The sequence below is a fragment of the Trichechus manatus genome, unplaced genomic scaffold, assembly GCF_000243295.1.
Source record: "Trichechus manatus latirostris isolate Lorelei unplaced genomic scaffold, TriManLat1.0 scaffold00110, whole genome shotgun sequence".
NCBI lineage: Eukaryota > Metazoa > Chordata > Mammalia > Sirenia > Trichechidae > Trichechus > Trichechus manatus.
Window position 1 is genome coordinate 5899675 of NW_004444046.1, and position 24113 is coordinate 5923787.

The 24113-nt window shown below is 42.7% G+C and overlaps 1 protein-coding gene across 12 annotated transcripts in view; it reads right to left on the bottom strand.

Annotated features, from left to right (window-relative positions):
• The window catches only part of TNIK (TRAF2 and NCK interacting kinase), a 469288-nt gene that overhangs the window by 92213 nt on the left and 352962 nt on the right, over positions 1-24113 (bottom strand). For all 12 annotated transcript variants that reach the window (XM_023737917.1, XM_023737914.1, XM_023737916.1 and 9 more), the window contains 3 exons: positions 20373-20548; positions 15661-15727; positions 11494-11698 (listed from right to left, as the gene is read on the bottom strand). In XM_023737917.1, the coding sequence (XP_023593685.1) occupies positions 11494-11698; positions 15661-15727; positions 20373-20548 (448 nt within the window). The remainder of the gene's footprint in view (positions 1-11493; positions 11699-15660; positions 15728-20372; positions 20549-24113) is intronic.

The window sequence follows — 24113 nt, forward strand, 5'->3', positions numbered from 1 at the left end:
TCTAGCCACGCTGCCTCTATGAATCTGAAAAAAGCTGGCCGAGGAGTCTACCTATACCAGTGAAAGGTGTCATCGTACATCATTTTTTCCTTTTTCTATCTTTAGTCTGTTACCTAGCTTCTCTTCACAGGAACAGTACTCGTAGGACACTGAGAAAGCTATACAGGCTACAAATACCTTATTCCTTCCTTTGTACACCCACTTCACACTACTGAAGACAAACCATCCAACCTACTCCTTCAGGGCTCTCCTGAAAAACCAACTGCCTAAATGAAGCCCTTCTTCTGAGCTCACAGGTCAACTTTTGATCAGCGGGCAGCCTCGTGGTTAAGCACTGAGTACAATGTGCCAGGCTGGTCTTTGTGCACGTAGAAAGAGGAATGAAGGTTCTAAATGGATTGAGACACAAGGCGGCTTACTGAAGAATTCTGGTCCCACCTCATCTACAGATGCTAGTCTACATGTTACTCACAAGCCCCTTATTCTCACTAAGCCTCAGTTTCCCCAGGGAGAATAGCTATCCGGATTTTCCTGGGTATCATATAGAGGAGCAAGAGTGGCCTGCTGGGCATTCCAAGCACCCATGACTCTGCAGGTTGGAGTAAAAGTCAAGTGTAATTCCCACACTTTTTCTGCCATCATTCTGAAGCTTTAACATGAGACCCTCAGACCGAGTCCTATGAGAACAAGTCCGTTAAAAACATGCTACAATGTGGTTAAGCCTTGAAAACATTCTGTTGAGTGAAATAAGTCAATCAGAAAAGGGCAAATGCTGTATGATCTCACCAAAATGAATTACCTAGAATAGGCATAGGTATAGAGATCAAAGTTTAAATAGTGGTCACCAAGGGCAGAAGGCAGGGGGAAAGGAGAGTAGAAAAAAGCATGGTTTAAGAAGCACTGAGTTTCTGTTTCCGCTGATGGAAAATTTGGCACAGATATTGGTGATGGTTGCACAACATAATTGATGTAATTGGTGTCACTGAAATGTACACATGAAAACACTGAACTGGAAAATAATTGTGTCATCTCCATATTTACAACAACAACAAATCAGTTTATTAATATAATGTCTACAGAAAGAGCTACTCTACCTCATTCGGGACAGTACTGAAGATGCTAAATTATGTTGTATACGAAAAGGTTTCAGGAACTGGTGACATTGAGGCTAGAAACAGGGGTTTGGGGAAGGACATCACCGCTGCCTTCAAACATCCCTGGTGCTGATGTGAGAAGTGGTTTAGTTTTACTTGGCGTGACCTGTATTACAGCAGACTACCACAAGGACTTGAATCAACAACAGGACGAACTTTCTAACATTAGGAGTCACTCAAATACAAAATGTTCGGCCTCATGTCCCTGGACATATATGGAGAAAACCAACAAATCTGTTGTCATTGAGTCCATTCCGATTCATGGAGACCCCATATGTTAAAGAGTAGAGCTGCTCCACAGGGTTTTCTTGCTGTAATCTTTACAGAAGCAGACTGCCAGGTCTTTCTTCCACAGCACCGCTGAGTGGGTCTGAACCACCCACCTTTGGGTTAATAGTCGAGCACAAACCGTTTGCACCATCCAAGGACCACAAATATGGAGAGATTATACGTTAAAACAGACGAAGTGACCCTATTTGAGGAATATTGTCAGAGATTCTTGCTCTGAGAGAAGAGTTGGCTTAGATGACTTCTGAGGTCCCTTACATTCCCCAGCCTCTATGATTTTATAGAACTGTCCACTGAAGAAAACAAGAGGGAAAGGAAAACGATTCAGTTTAAATGTCGTATGAAATAACGAAATGATACTTTCTGTGAAACTATTTTCCTGTCTTCTGTGGTTAGGAAAAACTAAGAAAAAAGATCGTAAAACACAGGAAATACAGGCTTCATGTAATAAAAGCTTTCATGAAGACCCTAGGCAATGGTAGACAGGTCTGAGTAACGTCCATTACATGATGCCACTGGAAAAAAAAATTCCTATCATCTACCTACGATTGGAGCCTTGGTGGCACAGTGGTTAAGAGCTTGGCTGCTAACCACAAGGCTGGCAGTTCAAATTCACCAGCTGCTCCTTGGAAACCCTATGGGGCAGTTCAACTCTTTCCTCTAGGGTTGTTATGGGTCGGAATCGACCTGATGGCAACAGGTTACAGGTTTATCATCTACCTAACATGCTCTAGATACACTGAGAATCAGAAAACTGCCTTAGTCTGGTTCTTTTTCCAGTATGAAACGTTTTAAGTAGAAAATACTAGCTCAACTTTCTCATTCCTTGCATGTGTAGGAATGGGTCTGGGCAAAAGCACTTCAAATTTCTGTACCATTTTAAAGCTGCAGTATAGGAATTTCAGGGGACAGGGGTGGTTCCGTGGTAGAATTCTTGCCTTCCACGTGGGAGACCCAGGTTCAATTCCTGGCCAATGTACCTCAAGCACGGCCACCACCATTCTGTCAGTGGAGCTTCCAAATTAAGACAGGCAAGGAAGAGGCTTGGTGATCTACTTCCAAAAACCAGCCAATGAAAACCCTCTGGATCACAATGGTCTGATCTACAACTGATTATGGGGATGGTGCAGGACGTGGTAGCATTTTATTCTGTTGAACGTGGGGTCACCCTGAGTCAGGGGTCAACTCAACAACTAACAACAACATAGGAATTTCAGCCCAACACTTTCACCTTGGCAGGAAACGCCTCCTAATCTCAGGATAAAAGTGACTAAGCCAAAAAAAAGAATAAAAGTGAAATAAAGACATTTTCAGGGGAAAAAAAAAGTGACAAAGCTCAGTGTCTTAGTTATCTAGTGCTGCTATAACAGAAATACCACAAGTGGGTGGCTTTAATAAAGTTATTTTTTCACAGTTCAGGAGGCTAGAAGTCCAAATTCAAACGCATGGACTGTAGAGGAAGGCTTTCTTTCTCTGTCAGCTCTGGGAAAGGTCCTTCTTCCTTGGCTATGTGGTGATTTTCATGTGGTCTGGCATCTGTCTTCTCCCATCTCTGCCTGCTCCTCTGTCCTAATCTGCTTTTTTTATATCTCAAAGGTAATTGGCTTAAAACACACCCTACACTGACATGGCCTCTTAAGGTAACAAAGAAAACCCAATGCCAAATGGGATTACAACCACAGGCATAACAACAACAACAACAAAAAAACCCATTGCTGACAAGTCCTTTCTGACTCACAGAGACCTACAGGACAGAGTAGAACTGCCGCATAGGGTTTCCAAGGAGCAGGTGGTGGATTCAAATTGCTGACTTTTTGCTTAGCAGCCTGAGCTCTTAACCAGTGTGCCACGAGGGCTCCAACCACAGGTATAGGGATTAGGATTTACAAAACACATCTTTGGGGGACACGTTCAATCCATAACACTCAGGGAAGCCTGTAGTAGCAAGAAGCCCTTCTACGATCCACTGGGAAGCAAGGTTCTATACATATCCATGCAAATCGCATGCCTCCTGAAGCACAAGTGTGATTTATACATGCATGCCCCCCCAGACCATTGTCAGAGGCCACTGGGCATGCCCCATCCTGGACAATGAGCATCAGTTTGCCGGCGTGGCTCTCAGTGATTTCGTTACTTGTGTTCAGTTATTGAAATAATGGAGTGAAGGCCTAGCTAGAGAGGGTGCAGTCTCCGTGTTGATGCTAACGACATCCAGGAGTAAAGGGCTGCTCTGCCCCCACCAGCGGGCCTCACAGGGACATATTAAGATGCCTACAGTCAATGATCGAGGTAAAGGCCATTTCTCAGCAGTGCCAATGAATTTACACTCCAGGCCCTGAAATGGGGCAAGTATTCTTGCTCTAGGTACTTTCTTCCTGCTTACAGCCTTGAGACTGGTCCGGTGGGTGGGATTCCAACACTGGTGAAAAGCCACACTGATTTCCCTGTTTCTGCTTCTGACAAATGAGCTTGCTCAAGCTGCTTTCAGCAGCAAGCCCTTGCCCTGGAAAGAGATGACGCAGGGCAGCAACAAGGCAGAAAACGGTAAACTAAGATTTTTCCCTTCACATGCAACTCTCTTCTTGAACTTACCCAGGTACTTACTTGGTGCCAGGCAGTGTTCTGTGATTTATATGTATCAACTCATCTAATTCTTAAAACTGTTACTACCCCATTTTATAAACGAGCGATCTAAGGGACAAAGAAGTCGTATCTGGCCCAAGATCACAAAGGCAGTAAGTAGCAAGCCACTCTTCCTGTACCTTCGACTGCCTTGTTTCTGCCTTCTCAGTGGAAGGGCCACTTCTAAGGTGTTGTGTCCCTGATGGCCCAAAGCGTACTGTTCAGACATCATGCGATAACTCTACCTTTTTACGGTAGTATTAGGAGATGGGAGTCCCTTGGTGGTGCAAACGGTTAAGGTGCTTAGCTGCTTAACAAAAAGGTTGGAGGCTTGAGTTCATCCAGGGGTGCCCCGGAAGAAAGGCCTGGTGATGTACTTAAAAAAAACCCCAGCTACTGAAAACCCTATGGAGCACAGTTCTAGTCTGACACACATGGGATCGCCATGAGTTGGAGTCAGTTGGACAGTGTTTGTTTGTTTTTAATTAGGAGATGAGACTTTATGCAGCCACTTGGTGGCAACGACCAGGTCATAAATTATACAGTGTTAGAAATGACAGGAAAAAAATATACATAAGAGAAGCCATTGAAAGGCAGAATTTCTCCAGGGGAAGGTCTGCTGAGGCTTGGCTGGGAAGAGGAGACTCCACAAATAGCAGCTGGTGTGCATCCAGAAGGATGGAGAATGGGCCTCCTATGCTGGCAAGGCTGGGGCTCTGGCTAAGTTAACAGCAGGCGGCCAGCCCAGTGAGACACGAGGAAAGGAGAGCTGTGCTCTCAGAAAACAGCCTTCAAAAGGGGATGGAAAAATTCATGTTCCACAGCAAATAGACAGGGTGCATTTGAGAATTAAGGAAGGCAAATCAAAACCAAACCCGTTGCTGTTGAGTTGATTCTGACTCATGGCAACTCCATGTATTTCAGGATAGAACTGCTCTGTAGGGTTTTCTTGGCTGTAATCTTTACAGAAACAATCGCCAGGCCTTTCTTCCGTGGTGCCGCTGGGTGGATTTGAAACGCCAACCTTTAGGTTAGCAGTCGAATGCTAACTGTTTGTGCCACCCAGGGACTTTCACAGGAAAACGCTCTCAATACAAAGAACCATTAAAACAAAAACCAAAATGATCAACACCAAGAAACTATCAATTTCAAAATAACAACATTCACCCCAACAATATCAATTCCCTTTTATGTCAGACATTGTGTCAAGCCTTTTATATATATGATTTAATTTACTTCTCACAACATTCCTGCAAAGTAAATATTATTATCCCCACTGTGCATAGAAGGAAACTGAGGTTCAGAGAGGTTAAATAATTTGCCCAAGACCACACAGCTAGGATTAAATCTTAGTCTCCTCAGCTGCAAAGCTGGTATACTTTGTCTCTACACTGACCTGCTGACTGGCTATTTAGACAGTATTAGATATAACTGAATTCCTAATTGTATTACAACAAATATTTTTTCTCAACACATGAATAAAAGCTTGTTATTGTTGTTAGCTGCTGTCGAGCTGGCTCTGACTCATAGTAACCTTATGTATAACAGAATGAAATGTTGCCCAGTCCTGAGCCATCTTCACGGTTATTGGTATCTTCCAGTTCATTGTTCCGGCCACTGTGTACTTTGAGTCCCTTCCAACCTAGGGAGCTCATCTTCCAGCACTGTATCAGACAATCTTCTGTTGTGATCCATAGGGTTTTCATTGATTAGTTTTTGGAATTAGATCACTAGTCCTTTCTTCCTAGTTTGTCTTAGTCTAGAAGCTCCGCTGAAACCTGTCTACCATGGATGATCTTGCTGGTATTTGAAATACCACTGGCATAACTTCCTACATCACAGCAACATGAAAGTCACCACAGTACAACAAACTGACAGATGGGTGGTGGGAATAAAAGCTTAACCTGTTACTAAAAAGTAATATTATACATCAATTTTAACAAATAAAAGGAGTTTAAACTTTTGGAAAGTATTCCTCTGAATTAAGCCAAAAAGTTCCTACTCCAATAATTGTTAGTTGTCATTGAGTCAGTTCTGACTCATGGCGACCTCATGTGTGCAGAGTAGAACTACTTCATAGGTTTTTCAAGGCTATGACCTTTCAGAAGCAGATCACCAGGCCTGTCTTCCAAGGCACCTCTGGGTGAGTTTGAACCACTAAGTTTTTGGCTAACAGTCGAGCACTTAACCATTTGCACTATCCCAGGACTCCCAACAGTAACTAATTATTCAGTGCTTATTATGTGTTGGAAAGCCTGGTGGCATAGTGGTTAAGAGCTACGGCTGCTAACCAAAAGGTCAACAGTTCAAATCCACCAGGCGCTCCTTGGAAAGCATTTGTGCAGTTCTTTCGGTCCTATAGGGTTGCTATGAGTTGGAATCGACTCGATGGCAATAGGTTTGGTTTTGGTTTGGTATTATGTGTTGGTGCTGTTTTAGGCTTTCTATGAATTAACTCATCTAATCCTCATGGCATCACCATGAGGTAAGTACTATTGTTATTTCTAGTTTCACAGTTGAGAAAACCGAGGCATAGAAAAGTTAAATAACTTACTCAGGGTTGTGCATCTAATACGGAAGCTGGGATTTGAACCTTGGCAGTCTTAGGGCCCAAGTTATTTGTAGTTAGTTGCTGTCGAGTAGATTCTGACTCAGGATGACACCAAGTTATTTAGTAACCTAAATATTACTCTACCTCTCAACGGAATTTCCCCAAATGCTCTGTTGTCCACAGGACTTTTCAGAGCTTTAACACGCTGTCATGCATGGTGACTCTTAAAGAGAAATGCAGCTTTTCCCTTTGCGGGTGGGAGGTGAGGGAGGTTGCCTCGGAGCTTCTAGGAGAAACTACTTAGGTTCCAAAGAACAAAATAACATACTGATAACTTCTCTGGGTTTGGGCTCTAGCAAGCGCAGCTTCTGTGCGACTAGCCTGGTTGTCCTGAGTGAAAGGCAAATGCTAGGACAGAATGTGAGCAAAAGCTGACAGAAAATGGGTGAGCTTGTAATGCTCTCCAAGCAGAAGAAATGAGGTGGGGTCATCGGCAATATTTAAGCTGGATTTGACAAGTCCTTCAAAAGCAAGATCTGTCCAGCTCTTGGCAGTTGACAAAGTTCTTTCATGTAACATTTTCCTGGTTAATCCTCAAACAACCTTGGGGGTGGTAACAAGCATTGCCATTAGCCTCCCTAAACAGCTGAGGAAACAGGGACGCAGTGAGACTAGAGGGTGGCCAGGGCATGCAGGTAGTACATGGTGGGCCTCAAATTCAAATGGACATCCTTTCACTCCAAATCCAGATCTTTTGATTTCTCCGTGCAGGTTGCTTCCCTTTCGCCAGAGAAGAAATAATGTGTTTCTAGAGAGCACTACCAGAAACTGCCTTCTTAGTGACTCTTTCTTTGTCACTGAAACCCAAGGATGTTGTTATCATACTTGACCCGTGGGCTGCATGTACGGTTGAGCCCTTGAACTCCACCTTCATGCTTGAATACTTGGTTTTCTTTTCTTCCACACCATCATACTCTTCTGGTGTTTCTCATCCCTCTGTGGAATCGTCTTTGCTGGCTTCACCTCCACTACTGTGAGCTCTCAGAGCTCAGTCACAGGCTGTCTTCTCTTCTCAATGTGAACTTCATTACCATAAACCAATAATTGTGTTCCATCTTCAAGCTCCTTTCCATGACTATATCCATATAATCCAGCTGCAACCTTGACATCGCCACTTGGCTGTCTCATGTGCATCTTACATTTACTATGTTCCAAACTGATCTGTCCTTCTCCTCCCAAACCTGGTCCTCCACCAGGATGATTCAATGCAACATCAGGGAACCTTCTGTGACTACTACTTTTCCCTCATCTCTGACGTCTAATCAACTCCCACACACTGTATTTCCTACAGTCTAAATCTCTCTCAAGCGTGTGCACTCTCACCACAATCTACCCAAAGCACCACCCTCTCTGGCTTGGACTAACTCATTGCCACCATCCGCTCTTGCTTCTTTCCAATCACCTTCCTTGCAGCAGCCACAGTTTCTTTTTTAAAAATGCAGATCTGGTCGTATTTTCTTGGTAGAAATGCGTCAATGGTTTCCCACTGTTTTTAAAATAAAATTTAAGTCTTTAACTTGGTGTACAGAGCCATGCATGATTGTGCTCTGGCTCATCTGCCTAGCATCCCTGTGTGCCACCCTCCCCTTTTTAGATAGTCCTTGACCAACTGGCTTCCATGTCAGACCGGGTCCATGGCCCTGTTGTATACCCTCCTAGCATGTCTGTCTTCTCCATCATAACAGTCATCACAATGATAATAACGGTTATTTGGGTGACTATTTGCTTAGTGCCTGTCTCCCTCACAAATTCTAGTCTTCTTGAGGACAGACTGTATTCCCAATGCTAGCACAGGGCCCACACAAAAGAGGTATCCACTAAATATTTGTCTAATGACTGCCTAAATATTTGTCTAATGAATAGGAAAAAGGCTTTAATCTACTTTACACTTTCAACAACAGCAATGATAATAATAACAATTGAGCCCAATGTTCTTTTTATTGTTACTCACAATGAAAAGTTAGAGGTTTATAGACCAATGTTCACTGCAGCACTATTCACAACAGCCAAAAGTAGAAATAGCCAAAATGTCCATCAACAGATGAATGGATAAACAAAATGTGGTACATATATACAACGGAATATTACTCAGCCATTAAGAGAAATGAAGTCCTGATACGTGCTATGACATAGATGAACCTTGAAAACATTATGCCGGGTAAGGCAAGTCAGTCACAAAAGGACAAATATTGTATGATCCCACTTACATGAAAGAGGCAAACATATGGAGAACAAAGTTTATTAGTGGTTACCAGGGCTGCAAGGGTGGGAGGGAGGAGGAAATGGAGAGTCACTGCTTAGGGGCACTGAGTTTCTGTTAATGGTGGCAGAGAATTTGGAAACAGACAGTGGTAATGTTTGGACAACATGACGAATGTAATGGATGTCATTGAGATGTACATGTAAAAATTGTTGAACTAGCAAATGGTTTGTTATATATATTTTTAACACATACACTCACACAAAAAGGCCGAGAAACATACACACAACACACACGGAAATGAGAGGCTTACAAGGAATTTACATTTGTAGACTTCCGGGGTCTCATTTTGTGCATTAGTGCCCCACTGGTATTGGTAATGAGATACAGATGGTATTTCTTTAAAAAAAAAATTTGTTTTTTCAGGTGATGGAATCGCAGCAGTATAAGAACATTTTTTAGTTAGAACTGGTTGTTTTTATAACCAGACAGTGTCATGATGTCTTGAAGAGCCCTAAGCGAGACGTTGGTGGCTTGACAAACTTAACATAATTCTCTATAGAGCAAAACTTGTCTGAGAATTTCAATCTGTGCCCAGGGGAGTAGCCAGAGGTTGCAGACACCTCCCAATCCTACAATTTGTACTTCACTTTTGAGAGCTACCTAATTAGCACCCAAGCCTCACACTGCCCTGCCTCTGCCTGTCCTTTGAAAGTTTCTGCCCCAAAGAGTTGTAGTGCCTCTGTCTCTACCCTGTGCTTCTCAGACAGAAGACAGCAGGTGATCCAAATTTCCCACATGCTAAGCATTCTTCACACTGACAATAGTACAGGCTCTTCTACTTAGACTGAAAAGTGCTTTGCTTGCCTGCTGCTGTTCGCAGACACCTAAAAGGACAAATTTTGAGAACCAGGTTCAAGGCTTTCATTTCACATCGACACTGACTATCTCGGAGCCTGCATGGACACTGGGATCAGGAAGCCCTGGTGTGAATCTTGGCTTTGCACTTACTAGCCCTCTGACATGAGACCAACTACTTCACCTGGAACCTCAGTTTTTTCTTCTGTTAAGTGGGAATTATATGAAGGATGCATAAGAGACAGTGAACATACGTAAAGAGATAATGATGGTAGATGAAACACTAGATATAAGCTAAGCACCCACCAGGTGCTTGGCATATAGAGACACTCAATAATTGAAACTGTTGGGTATTACTGTTGCTGGTCTGCATAATAATATTCCAGGGATGTAATGAGGGTGACGGGATTTATTGCAAACTAGAACTGAGGCCCTCACTGATTTAAACCCAGGAGACAGGAGCTCGATGTACCATTTAAAAAGCAATCTGCTCCTCGTGTCTGCAATTCACCACGCTCTAACTCTGCAATGACCACCTGACGAAACAAGTGAATCACTGCAAGCCGTTAATGAGGAGCAAGATGGTGTCTGGGAGAATCACTGTGCCGTTAGTGATCCTTTCATCTGCCTTCCAACTTCCCCAAGAGCTATGCTCTCTCAGTTTCCTAATTGTCTAGAGACTTTGATTTCTCTGGCTGAAATAGGAGGCCTTGTGGATCTGGGCAAAGTTCTGGGAAGGAGGCTTTAATAAATGTCTGAAGACCACAAGAGCCAGGGCCTCACCCAGGACCAGTCATAGAGGGAAGTGTGGCTGCTGGTATGGTCTCCCAAAGAGATTACAGCAATGTCCTCGGGCGAAGGCAGGTCTTGCCTACAGACTAGAGGACAGACAGGTCCTGGGTGTGTGCGGATGGACTTGTGAAAGGCTTTTACCAGTGTTCAGAGGAGTAGCAACAGAGTATCAAGAGGCAAAACCTGCTTTCCATACTTGGTATTTCACTTATATGCCTATTCACTGTGGTCTAGTTAACACCTGTACTTCACCTCTCATTCACTGACACATTCATTGGTATATTAATTCATTCACTCCAAGAATACTTATTTGCTGCTAACTGAAAGGCTGGCGTTTGAATCCACCATCTGCTGCATGGGAGAAAAACCTGGCGATCTGCTCCTGTAAAGATTATAGCCTAGAAAATCCTACGGGGCAGTTTTACTCTGTCACACGGGGTCACTATGAGTTGAAAATTGACTCAATGGCACCTAACAACAACAACAACATGTGCTAGGCACTGTTCTAGGCCCTGGAAACACATTAGTGAATAAAAGGGAGAAAATCCTTGTCCTCGTGGAGTTTACATTCTAGTGGGGGAAGGGACAGACATATGAAAGTACATACAGAGTATGCTGGAAGGTGATAAGAACTATGCAAACATAATAAACCAGGGAAGGGGAAGGGGGCATGGTAGAGTATGGGGGTGTGATTTTGAGAAAGGTGGTCAGAGTACAAAGGTGATATCTGAACGAGACTTGAAGGGGCTGAGGCCTTCACCCGCTTCTCTGTCGTGACCACACCACCGTACACGCCAGGGAAGCCCTTGTCAGGTAAGGGCACTCAGGCCTCATGCTCCTTTGCATCACGGTGTGCGTGCTCCAGGCAGGCTGTGGGCCCTACCTCAGGGTGGGATCTGGGCTGACAGTGATGCCTGGGCGACAAAGCCAAGAGTGGCAGGGTGCAGAGGTGCCCGGCGGCCCCTTACCTCCTCCAGCCGCCGCCGCTGCTCCTTCTGTTCCTCGATGCGCTTCTGACGCTCAGCCAGCAGCTGTCGCTTGTGCTCCTCGTTCTCCCGCTGCTGCTGCTCCAGCTGCTGGCGCCGCAGGGCCTCTGAGCGCTCCTTGTTGGCCAGCTGGAGCCTCAGGAAGTCCCTGCGCAGCGTTGACTCCCCTGGCAGGTTCAGAATGGAGCTGTGGGTAGGAGAGAGAGAGGTCAGGATCCACATGGGGCAAGGCGCCATCACTACCACGAGTCTGCAGATCACTCACCCACATGTGGGGAAGAAGCCACGTGCTCATGCACAGGCGCCAGATCCTCCATTAATGAAATCATTCACCTCTGGAAGACACAGTTGAGGCAGGAGCCTGGTATTCAGTCTCCCTTTCAGTATGGCCATTTGCATACATACACACTGCTGTCCATCCCTAGAGGATGTCACATTCCGGGGGTCCTCACTCCTCTCCAGGACTGTCCATACCCCTCCCTCACCCTTGCAACATGGCAAAGATTTCTTTCCAAAGGCTTTAGTGAGTGTGCAAGACCTGAGCCTCAGAGTGGCTCATTTTCACATCGAAGAAAGGCAACAACAAAGCCATCAAGTAAAAATTGGCAATGGAGAGCAGAAAGAAACAGCTTTACTCAGATTAGTACACAGCTTTCCAGTTTAAAGACCATTTCACCCATGCTACTCCCTGACTCCTCACTCCAAACCCCATGAGGCAAAAATTATGCTGCTCATGTGAAGACACGACCAGCTAGAGAGGGAAAATGACCACACCCATGCTGGCTAAGTCCAAGGGTTCAGGGCTTGTCCACTGCATCATAGTCAAAGGAAAGTGAAATGGTTTAGTTTCGGCCACGGAGGGAGCAGCTGGGACTTCCACCCAGCTCACTGATTCTTAAGTAGCATGCACTTCAGTTTTCTCATCTATAAAATGTTGGCTGTGCCTGTGTGTATGCAAGAGAGAGGACGCGGGGACAGAGAACACCAAAAACACTGGTGCTACACTGGCGAACAAGGGCTGCGGTGTTTGCATGTAACAGCACGTGAGCAACCTGAAGTTACAAACTCCTTTGTTCAGCATAGCAGCCTGACAGGGAGGAAACTTCATGGAAAATGGTTTGTATCTGTTCACTCTAACATAGCCTTTTTATTCTTTCTGGCGGCTTCCATTTGAAATAAATCCATTAAACAATAACTACCAGGCACCTACTATGTGGCAGGCACTGTAATAGGCCCTAGGGATATAGTAGTGACCAGATATACAAATTCTCTCCCAAGAGCTTATCTTCTTGTGAGGACGGCAGGAAGTTAGATAAATAATTAAACAGACAAATAATTATAAATGACATAATTTCAGGTATTAGTAGGCTCTACAGAAAACCAAGGAGAGTAATAGTTTACGAGTGACTAGTGGCAGGGGCCAGGGTGAGGATTAAGGGATCTACTTTAGACTAGGTGGTCAGGAAAGACCTCTCTGAGAAGGTGACAACTGAACAGAGACTCAAATGATGAAGAGTCAGCAGCATGAAGATGGAGGGGGAGAAGGAAAGCAAGTGGGAGCAGGTGTGACCTCTCTGAGGAACTGAACATCAGCTCATCTTGCTGGAGCGCAGTGAATAAGAGAAAAAGTGGTACAAGAGGAGGTCAGAAAGACAGGACAGACTGGGTAAAGCTGTGGGCCGTGGAAGTCATGGAAAGGTTTTAAGCAGGAGAGTAACATGAGTGGACTTGGTTGGTTGCTGAATGGACAAAAGACTGCAGGGGGTATGAGGGCCAGCAGGGCTGCCAGCTGGGGCACTGCTTCAGCTGCTCTGGGGAGAGGCGGTGGAGGCTTTAGCCAGGATGCACGTAGTGGGGATGGAGACTGGGAGAAGGTCTTGGAGGCGGAGTTGATAGAAGCTGTTGATGGACCTGTTGTGGGGAGTGAGGGATGACTTGCAGGGTTCATCTTGAGCAGTTGGGCGATAGTGGTGGTGAGAATGAGCGTGGGGAATGCTGGGCGACAGCAGGTTTGGTGGCAGTTAGTGAGGGATCAAGGTTCTGTTCTGGAGAGTGGTTACGGTGCTCTGTGAGATGCTGCCAAAAAATGATTCAAGGCCTCGTTCATGACGGTCCATAGACAAAACTTGGCTTCTACCAACAATACCATCATTCCAACTCATGGCAACCTCACGTGCGGTCAGAATATCAGAGTAGAACTGCTCCATAGAGCTTTCAACAGCTCATTGTCTGGAAGTAGATCATGAGGCTTTTCTTCTGAGGGGCCTCTGAATGGACTAGAACCTAGAACTATCTAGTTAGTAGCCAAACATGTTAACGGTTTGCACCACCCAAGGACTCCTTCTACTAACAAGCCTCCTCTAAACCTTATGGCCCTTCTGTAAAACTCTGAAAACAAAAAACAAAAAAATGGTGCCTACCTATTACCCGGATAATACAGGCCACATGCTCTGGGCAAAGGTGATGGGCTTTGTGAACCCAGCCTCACATACACATGAGGACATGCCAATAAAATTAATTGTGCTGAATCAATGTCAGGAGCTCTGAGCTGCATTTCTGGTTCAATCATTAACTCAGCGTGTGACCTTGTCACTCTCAAGCTGTTACCTCATTTCTAAAATGAGGTAATCACTGTCCTTTTCTACTTTTCAGGAATTCATGAAGATTAATTAGATGCATCCATAAAAACAGGACTAGGAATATAATCCTCAATGTGCTACAATGACATGTTACATTATATAAGTGTTCAGGTATGAGTAGGGTGGCTAGGTTGGCCCACGAGGTGACTCCTAACATGTAGCTTAGAAAGTGTTACAAAAGATGGAGTTCTTGGTTCTACAGAGAGGGATGAGGAGGGCTGACCCAACTGTCTGGAAAATAGTGCACACACAGTGCGATGGCTCCTTTGAAAGGAGGGCATTTGGTTCTTGGCCTTTCAGGAATGTTCACTTTCCGTGTCATTACTTGACAGTCATCATCTTTATAATGGTAAACTTGGGATGGCCAACATATTAAGTATCAGATGGAAGGAAAGAACTGTCCTTTGGTCTTTGACCTTGGGAAATCCCAAAGCAGGTGAAGATAGGAAAACTGTATGGCTGTGTAAGATAATTCTGGTCGCTTAGCAAGAATCTAGCTCAATGGGTCTGAGTTAGCTACAACAAGGCCTCTAGTTCATTCCAGTGGCAATAGAATTACACTTGTGTAGCTAAGTTGGCCCCTTCCTTCGTCAGGAAGCTCTGCCTCAATGATATGGGAACTGGGTCCCTCTCCTGGAGCACTAGGGTGCCACTGCTTAGATGGCTAGAGGATGGGGACCCATATACCCTAGTGACCCTTCTGTTTGTGAGTTTACCCCAATGAATCTTACTTTCCATTTACAGTGGATGGTGTTATGGTGTGTGCTGCACCCCTGGACTCACCGAGCCAAGAACACTGCTTCTGCCAGCTGAATTCTCACGAAAGAGAAGTCCTGGCAGAGTGAGCACACCAGCCTTAATTATTTATAAATACAGACCAGAAGAAAGTCAGAATCAAAGTCAAGTGAAATGCAAAACACAGGGATGGTAACAATAAGGCGGTACCTGATTCTGGGGTCCAACATGTGACAACAGGAATGGCATGAGTTTCTATTTAGAGTTCACCTCTAAAGTGTAATTTGATTTCCTGGAAATCATTTCCTCTTGGATCAGACGGCGGTGAAAATACCAAGGCATGTGACAAGGACAGTGGCTGCCTGAACAGGCTTCTCAAAGGTATCAAGTAATGAACTGAATAACTCAAGTCCTAAAACACCACCTGGGTCTCCAAAAAGTGGCAATTTTAAGTACTTTTCATCCTGTATTACCCAGATAGCTGCCTCCTATCCATTCCACATGTTACATATGTGAAGAAACAAGGCCTAAGAATATAAACCATAAATCTTGGGGAATAAGATAAAGAATATGCTGACTTCCATATTTTTGTAAGAGTCTACCCAAGAAAAATTTCCCAAATTAATAAGTATGTTCATGGGTAATAAATTGAATAAGACCACCCTGGTGGATTCTTAAAGGTGAACCTATAAATCAAAACGAAGGTAGCAGTGAATTTCACACAAACACCAATTCAAAATGTGAGAATTAGAAGGCGTGGCTCTGGCTCTCCTACCTGGGCTCTCCTGAGTCATTCTCCTCCTCCTCTTCCTCACTTCCACTGTACTCGTACTCTGTCTCATCTAAAGAGAGACTCACAGAATGTTAGCATACGAAAAGATGCTGCAGATCAGTAAAGCACAACCCCTTCATTTTATATAGAAGTAAATGAGGCCCAAAGAGTTAATGCTGAGCTGAAACGAGGCTCCATACCTCCCGACTTGTGGCCCAACTGCAGAGAAAGATGTCATTCCCACCACTTGGATTCAAGTACTTGGAATTAACCACATGCAAGACTGTCCCACTGAAGTCTGGATATCTGTCCCTAATGCCTAACTTCCACACAAAAGACAAGGGAATGAAAAATAACCTTTCAGTTTGTGCTAACTCCCATTACCGGGCCACCCAAATCAATCTTTTATTGACTCACTACACTGTTAACTTATTGTCCATATTAATCACTTTTTAAGTAGGAGTTTCATTACAACTTACATGGATTCACAAACTGCCATTAGCACAACACATTGTGCTAAATATTGTGCCATAATATGTGCTATTAAAATATATACAGGTAAAAACGGTCTTGCTTGACCCACTGGGGACATTCATTCCATTCAGTGAAATATTAAGTGAATTAAGACACAAGAATGAATAAGACTGAATCTTTGCTTTGGAGATCAGAACCTAATAGATAAGTAAATACTCAGAGTCCCCCACGATCACAGAGAAAGGGAACTAATATGTATTGGGTGTCTCCCATGCCTGCCACCATGCTAGATACTTCACCTATGTTCCCTCATTTATTTCTTAGAACAATCCTCTAAGATAATGCACTTTTTTCAAGTGAGGATACTAAGATTACCAGAGGTTAAGTGATATGACTGATGTCATTTCATTAATCAAAGGTCAATCTGGGATATGGATTTAGAATTGAATCCAAAACTTTTCAGACTTTAAAACCAGTGTTCTTACAACATAAAAATAGCAATCAAATATCAGAGAAAGTAGCAGCTAATTCCACCAGTCATACTGGGGAAGGGGGACAGTGAGGGTCTTTGGAGAGGAAATCAGCTGGGCCTGGGAGGGTCAGTAGCCCTACTCCAGGTAGACGACAGCTGAAAGAGGTGGAAGAAGGGCATTCCAAGCCATGTACCCACATGAGAAAGGCTGGTAGTATTATCGTGCATGACATATTCAGAAAACAATCAGTCACGAGGGGCTAGCAGTCTGGGTGTGAGAAAGGAGGAAAAACATATGGGGTAAGAAAGGCTCCAGCAGGTATAATTGGGCTTGCTAAGCCACATATACACCATACTGAGAACTTTTCTGTAGGCAATGAGGAGCCCTTGGGAGAACTTTTAGCAATGAAAGTATCGCATTAGTATTATGCCTTCATAGCTGTGGATCAGTGATTACAACTTTGAAGACATTTGTGCATTCCTAAAAAGGAACTGAAACTGCAATTTGGTTATGTTACCATCAGGAGGCAGAAGACAAACTCAGACCTATTCAATTTGAGCAAAAACTTAAATAAACATATTTTGCCATCCATACTAATTAGCCACTATAAGGATAATAAAAGCAAGCCAAAACTCGATGAGTTAAAGTACTTTTTAAAATCACAAATTAGCTTTGGCTATTTAGATCTGTCTGAAACTTTTGGGCTACTTATTTTTAAAGTATTATTTCATCAAAATGTAAAGAATCTGAAAAAGTATTTTAATATTCCACTCTGAAAGTTTAATGTTCCAAACTTTCCTGAAATAGATAAACAAGGAGTTCAAAGTAAAACACAGAAATTTTATGTAATAAAGGAAATTATAGCAAGGAAAGAAGCATACAATTAATCCAATTACTTCTACTCTCCAGGGTAAAAGCTTCATTTGTTAGGCTCCTCAATTTTAATACCTCACCAGAATTTGGTTTTATTGCTTTTATATTACTGGGCTAAATTAGCATGAGTCAATACATCTTAAGGAAAAGGTAACATCAGGTTAAGGAGAAAAAAAGCAAAAACAAAAATATAAAGCAATGCAAAATAAAATTAATTGATTCTACCAAATGTTGGTCGTTGAGATAGCTACTAAGAGAGTGAAAAAGTATTAACGGGAGCACACTAAGTCATTTTGACCAAAATGAGACCGCATTTGATCAAATACCCTTCCTTGGGGAGCAGACAAAAATCAGACTAGACCTCTGCTTCCAGCAGCCCTAAGCCTGAACAGGACTGAGTTCCTTAAACTATCCTGTAACTCTTGAATATGCCATGGTGGCGCAATGGTTAAGCACTTGGTTGCTAACAGAAAGGTCGTGGGTTCTAACCTATCCAGTGGTTTCATCGGAGAAAAGACCTAGCAATCTTCTCTCATAGAGATTTCAGCCTAAGAAACCCTATGAAGCAGTTCTACTCTGTCCCATAGGGTCGCTACGAATCAGAATTGACTTGATGGCACACGACAACAACAATCAAGAATCTTACCCTTCTACGCTGCAGAGACTGAACACATTAAGTCTATCTTCATGGCATGGTGATTTCTGAACCACATTTCAGAGTTTGTGCCCCAAAATATGAAAACCTGAGGCACAAGCTTTACCTGTTCTTATAGGTTGGAGGGACACAAGTGCATGAGTTCTCACTACTCCAGTATGACCTACCCTTGAGTAGTACTGAAAATTACATTTCAATAAAGAATTACTTAACTAATTGTTTTGTTGTTAGTTGCTGCCAAGGTGGCTCCAACTCATGGAGACCTTATGTAATAACAGAATGAAACACTGCCCAGTCCTGCTCCATCTTCAGGATTGTTGGTATGTTTGAGTCCATCATTGCAGCTATTGTGTCAGTCCATCTCACTGATGGTTTCCCTCATTTTTGTTGGCCTTCTACTTTACCAATCAAATAAGAGCTAATATTTACTAAGTGCTTCTATGGGCTAGACATTGTGTTAAGCATTTTACATGCATTATGTCTTTTAATCTTTGTAACAATCCCAGGAAATAGATAATATTATTATAACCCACCCCTATTTTAAACATGAGAAGTTGGGGTGAAGTTCATGCAACTGACAAGTGGCAGAGCTAGAATTTGGACACAGGTAGTCTGAAAACAGAATTTGAGCACTTAACCCCTACTCGAGACACCCATATTGCATTAAATTTCCTTTTAAAAGGAGTCTTCATTTAAGAGACATGCAATGGTTGCATGTCTGAGAAACTGTTCTAAAATATTTCCTTTAAAATTTTGATCTTGTGGAGTGGCCCGAGACCATCATTAGTTAATGGCAGTTGAAAAATCAGTCTTGGAATTTTTGACCTTGACTTACCTATTTCTCCTCATGCCTAGTTCTGAATGACACCTCATCCCTCTCCACAGACTCGGGAGATGGATCTCCTTTTGGCTAAGCCTCATAACATCCCTCTTCTGAGTCTAACCTCATCACACACTTTCCTCATAGTCTCCTAGTTGGATTCAGAAGGAACTCTAACCTTGAATCTTCACCGAGTATGTCTCCTCTGACCTATCCCTCTGCTGATCCTACCTCACCCACCCTTGATTTTCACATGCTCACGGCCCCTCCCTTAGAGCCCAGCTTACAGCTTGCCACGTTCTGGATATTAACTGCAGAGGCAAAGAAAGGAAATACTAATAAAAGGAGAGCAAGCCTTATCTTGCTGCTGCCCACTGCCCTCCACTGCTCCCTTTGGACCATGCAGAAAATGGGAAGAGGTGGAGAGGACAGAAGCGACTAAAGCACCTCACCATATATCTCCCATCCTCAGTACCTGATCTGTCCCTCTACTCCCCACTCACCACACTCTCATGCCCACCTTTCCAGCTCCATTTTGCCTCCTCATTGCCACCCCCACCCCCACCAGCTGCCCCTCCTGTTGTCCATCTGACAGCCCTCACCTTCTTTGTCTTCTCCAATTCTCCCTTCCCATACCTCAGCCTTCCCTACCCAGCCCTCAACTAGCCATAAGCCTGCAATAGACAATGTGAGTTATGCCTTAGTCTGGACACAGGATGCTAGTTAAGGGATTGTAAGCCTCCGTCCAAACAACTAGGGTACAATTCCAGGGGCTAAGTTTGCACTCATGTCCTTCCCAATGATGTAGTGAAAAAAAATGGTATGTTTAACAGCTAGAGCCATAGAGATAAGAGTTTCTGTCTCTATAAAATAAAGACTCACATTTAATGACCTTCCAGCTCAAAATTCAGTGTTCCATACAGCAAGCCTGGCAATCTAATCTTTTATAATACTGCAACTATAAGAAAATTCATTCCAACTTCTAAATAATTGAATTAAAATTAGCCTCAGAGCACAAAAACTTAAATGTTGAAGTCCGACAGCACAGAAAAATGTCAACTACATGACTTTTTTTTAGGTTGTCTGTCTTCTGTAGGTTTTTAGTCTTCTAAATATGAATATTCATTTGAATTAAGAGAATCACTTGTCATATTGAAGTACTTCATAGTATCACTCAACATGACTTTGCTCAGTGCCTGGGAGAGGCAACATTTCTCGCAGTTCCATTCTTTCATGAAAGGCTCCATTACAGCCTTCTCACTCCATTGATGCACACAGGCTGTGATCTTGGAGGCAGTCCCCCACGCTAAAGAATAATGCAGGCCTGTTTGAGATCACCACAGTCACCTTCAATACATAAAGAGCCCGTGACTCACTCCGTCTTTTATGTCCCTTACTGAAATACAAATGTGCTTCTAACCTTTCTCTCCTCGCTTCTTCTTTGTTCTATCGATATGGTCCTTGAGTTGAATGCGGACCTGTCGCTCATTAGGTTGGTCTCGTATAAATGGATGCTTCATCAATTGTTCTGTTGCTGGTCGCTGGCTGTGATTCTTTACCAAACAGCTCTCAATAAAAGACTGAAATTTTTTTGACCTGCCAAATAAAGAGATGAATTCACAGATAAAATGACAATCCAAGGAAAAGCAAATTTATATTTTTTGGTATGTTGGAATTAAAACAAAAAAATTTGGTCCAATAAGCCAATATGAGTCCCTGGATGGCACAAATGGTTAAGCATTTGACTACTAGATGACAGGCTGGAGGATCGAGCCTACCCAGAGGCATCTCAGAAGACAGGTCTGGCGATTTGTTTATGAAAGGTCACAGACTTAAAAACGTTATGGAGCAGTCCTAGTGTGCACACATGGGGTAGCCATGAGTCAGAACTGACTCGACAGCAACAACCAACAACAACATCAAGCCAATATAAGAATCAACTAATCCCAAAATAGGTCTAGTATTACTGTAGACACGGCACAGTTCAAAGGCATCATCACCATCAACACACAACTATCCAAATGAAAGCATTTTTTCTCATAGTTTACACTGGGCATCCTATCTGGAAGGTTTATAGGAACGAAGAACCAGAGCTGGGCCTTAAAGTATTACGAGAAAATCACCATGGGAAAGAACATTTCAGGCAGAGAATCAGTGAAAAACTAAAGCTGGGAGTGCGGCTCTCATATATCAGGGGTCACTGAGGTGAGTTACCTAAATGAGGCAGAAAATGCAAGCTGGGCCACAGTAAAACCAAAGTTGGATAGGTAAGGGGGTGGTAATGCATTCTGTAGAAATGAGAAAGATTCTTGTATGGTAAAATGAACTTTGCTTAGGTCAATTTTTTATCAGTAATATCAGAATCACTTTCAAACTGTGCTTTCCAGCTAATGAGAACAGATGGTATATGTATACTTGTCATCAACCCAAGGACTTGGAAACTTAATTTCAAGGGACTAAGGTCATGCCCAGAAGCAAATTTATTTCCCTCGAAAAAGGCACTATTTCCTCGCAGATAAACCCTGTGTCAGAGCGGCACAGGGCAGTGGGAAGGTGGTGAGAGATACCATACTAATGATGAACACAACATGGTAACAATGTGGTAGAAATTAATGGTGGACTTTAGCCATGATTCATGAGTTGGGCATGCATGTTTGTAATGAATGTTCCAAAAAATTGTGCATCATGATAAATAATTAAGCTCCTGACTCTATAACAAGAATTTCCCAGGTACTCCATCACCCCCAGAGACCTTTGCAGAATCCTGGTCACCCTCTTCGACCTCTGAGCTTAGCTCAGAGCAGGAGGGATCAGCCTTGTGCTCCCATCGCCCTCCTGTGGAGCACTGGTGTTATAGGATCAGATCCAGGGAATAAGCCTTACCCAAGCTTCCCAGCAGACCCTATAGACACTTCAGGCCTGAGAGGTGTCCTCACCACAAAAAACACAATGGTGAGCATGTTCAAGGTTCAGATGTTAGAGGGCACTCTTATGTGACCATTCTCCATTTCCACCTAGCTCAAAGATATTCTAACCTCATCCATGTTTTTTTAAAGTAATGAATTACCGGCATTTTTTCCTCCCTAAATTTCTAAGCTATCTTCATGCTTTTAAAAATATTTTACATAGAAGTAAAATTTTACATACTAAAATTCACAAAAGTAAATTTAATTTTTTTAATTTAAAATTTAATTAAAATTAAATTTTACACAAGTAAAATTTTATTTTACATAGAATTTAAAAAACAAAAACAAAAACAAAACACCTGCTCTGCTTGGGGTTACCCCAGGATGAATCAGGAATGGCCACACTGTGGACGAGAAATAGTAACAACAGGACGGCCATTGTAGGCACCTCCCTGTTAAGTCCTTCAGTCTATCTCCTACTTCTTCCACACTGGAAATTTCAGAGGTGTCTAGACGTGCCTTAGTCATCTTTGTCTTGTGAGTATATTACCTGTCCTTACCTATTTGGTGAATGAATAAATGGCTAATGGATAAAAGTTCTGGGCAAGAGCTTTATTACAGCTACCTTCATATCTGTTGTTGTGAGGTTTGGAGAGTAAATAGTATTTAATATGTCTCCTTTCTCAAATAAATCGAATAAATCCTTAGAAGCACAAATATGATATCAGCTAAGGTAAGATCTTGTAAGATAAATGTAATGAAATAATGAAGTCTCCTAAGGTATGACCTGAAAAAATGAGGTTAACCAGCATAAAGGAATAGATAAACTCCACACATTGTTTTTGTAGGTATGAACATCAGCATTAAAAAGACAAAACAAAAACAGATTAAGACCAGAAAGTTATTAAATATCCACAAAGCATGCAAATGGCAGTTCTCTTTTTCTTACTTGCAACTAGAAGGAAGTGTGTGTGTGTTTATTTTTTAATAAAGTGCTTAACTATTATTAATTAGAGGAAGACAAATAAATCACATCCAATTTAAAAATGAGATCCAAACTTAACAGACTGTAAATTCCATTCCTTGACACTAACACTTAAAAAGTCAGAGAACTCTCCAGAGCAAGGTAGAGATAAATTCCCTTTTCAGTATCCCTCCTGGTAGGAGCGAACCTCAAGAGATAATCAAGAAAATAACTCTGGCCCAGAGGCTGAGCCAAGATGTGCAGAACTACAAAGGTGGTTATATATTCTATGTCTTCTTCAAATGGTGCAGTTTGAAGGGAAAATAATGCTTACTTAAAACAAGTCTTCAGAGAAGGATTCATGTCTCTTATCTCAGTTAGTGTGACCAAAGAATCAATATGCTTAAACACACATTTAATTAAATGTCAAAACACTTCACATATGTTGAATACTACCTGACTGTTTGCTGAGCAGTTTAACGGGTTTAAAGTACATTTATATAATTTTATTGTTTGAATCTCTGCTGCTGGTAATTTAGTTCTGTCTCTTTAAAAAAAAAAAAAAAAGCCTAAGAATAGTAATACTAATTTCCCAAGGGATGGTATGGAGAGAGAAATGTTAATAATTGATGCTTAGAGTCTAAGGCACTAGTTCTTCTACTACGAGCCTCATTAAATGCTTTATCTTCCCAGATTTACCTTGTTTATATATTAAATAGTTTTAGAGGAATTAAAAATGCCTACAAGATTATTACATTAATCATTATAACCAACTGGACTAAAAGTGTTTTGTAATCATGTTGTTGTTGTGGGTGTCCAGCTGATTCTGACTCATAGTGACCCTATATGACAGGGTAGAACTGCCCCAATAGGGTTTCCTAGGCTGTAATCTTTATGGAAGGAGCACTGGTGGTGCAGTGGTTAAAGTGCTCCGCTGCTAACCAAAAGGTCAGCGGTTTGAACCCACCAGCCACTCCGCAGAAGAAAGATGTGGTAGTCTGCTTCCAAAAATATTACAGTCTTTGAAACCCTATGGGGCCGTTCTACTCTGTCCTATAGGGTCATTATGAGTCAGAGTTGACTCGATGGCAATGGATTTCATCTTTATGGGAGCAGACTGCCAGGTCTTTTCTCCTTCAGAGCTGCTGGTGGGTTTGAACCGACGACCTTTTGCCATTGTGCAACTAGGGCTCCTTTTGGTAATCATGGACTCCCTAACTGCAAGTTGACCTTTAAAATTTGCATTGGCCCTGCCCCACTACCCAGGCTATCCTCCTTCTCTATTCCAGGC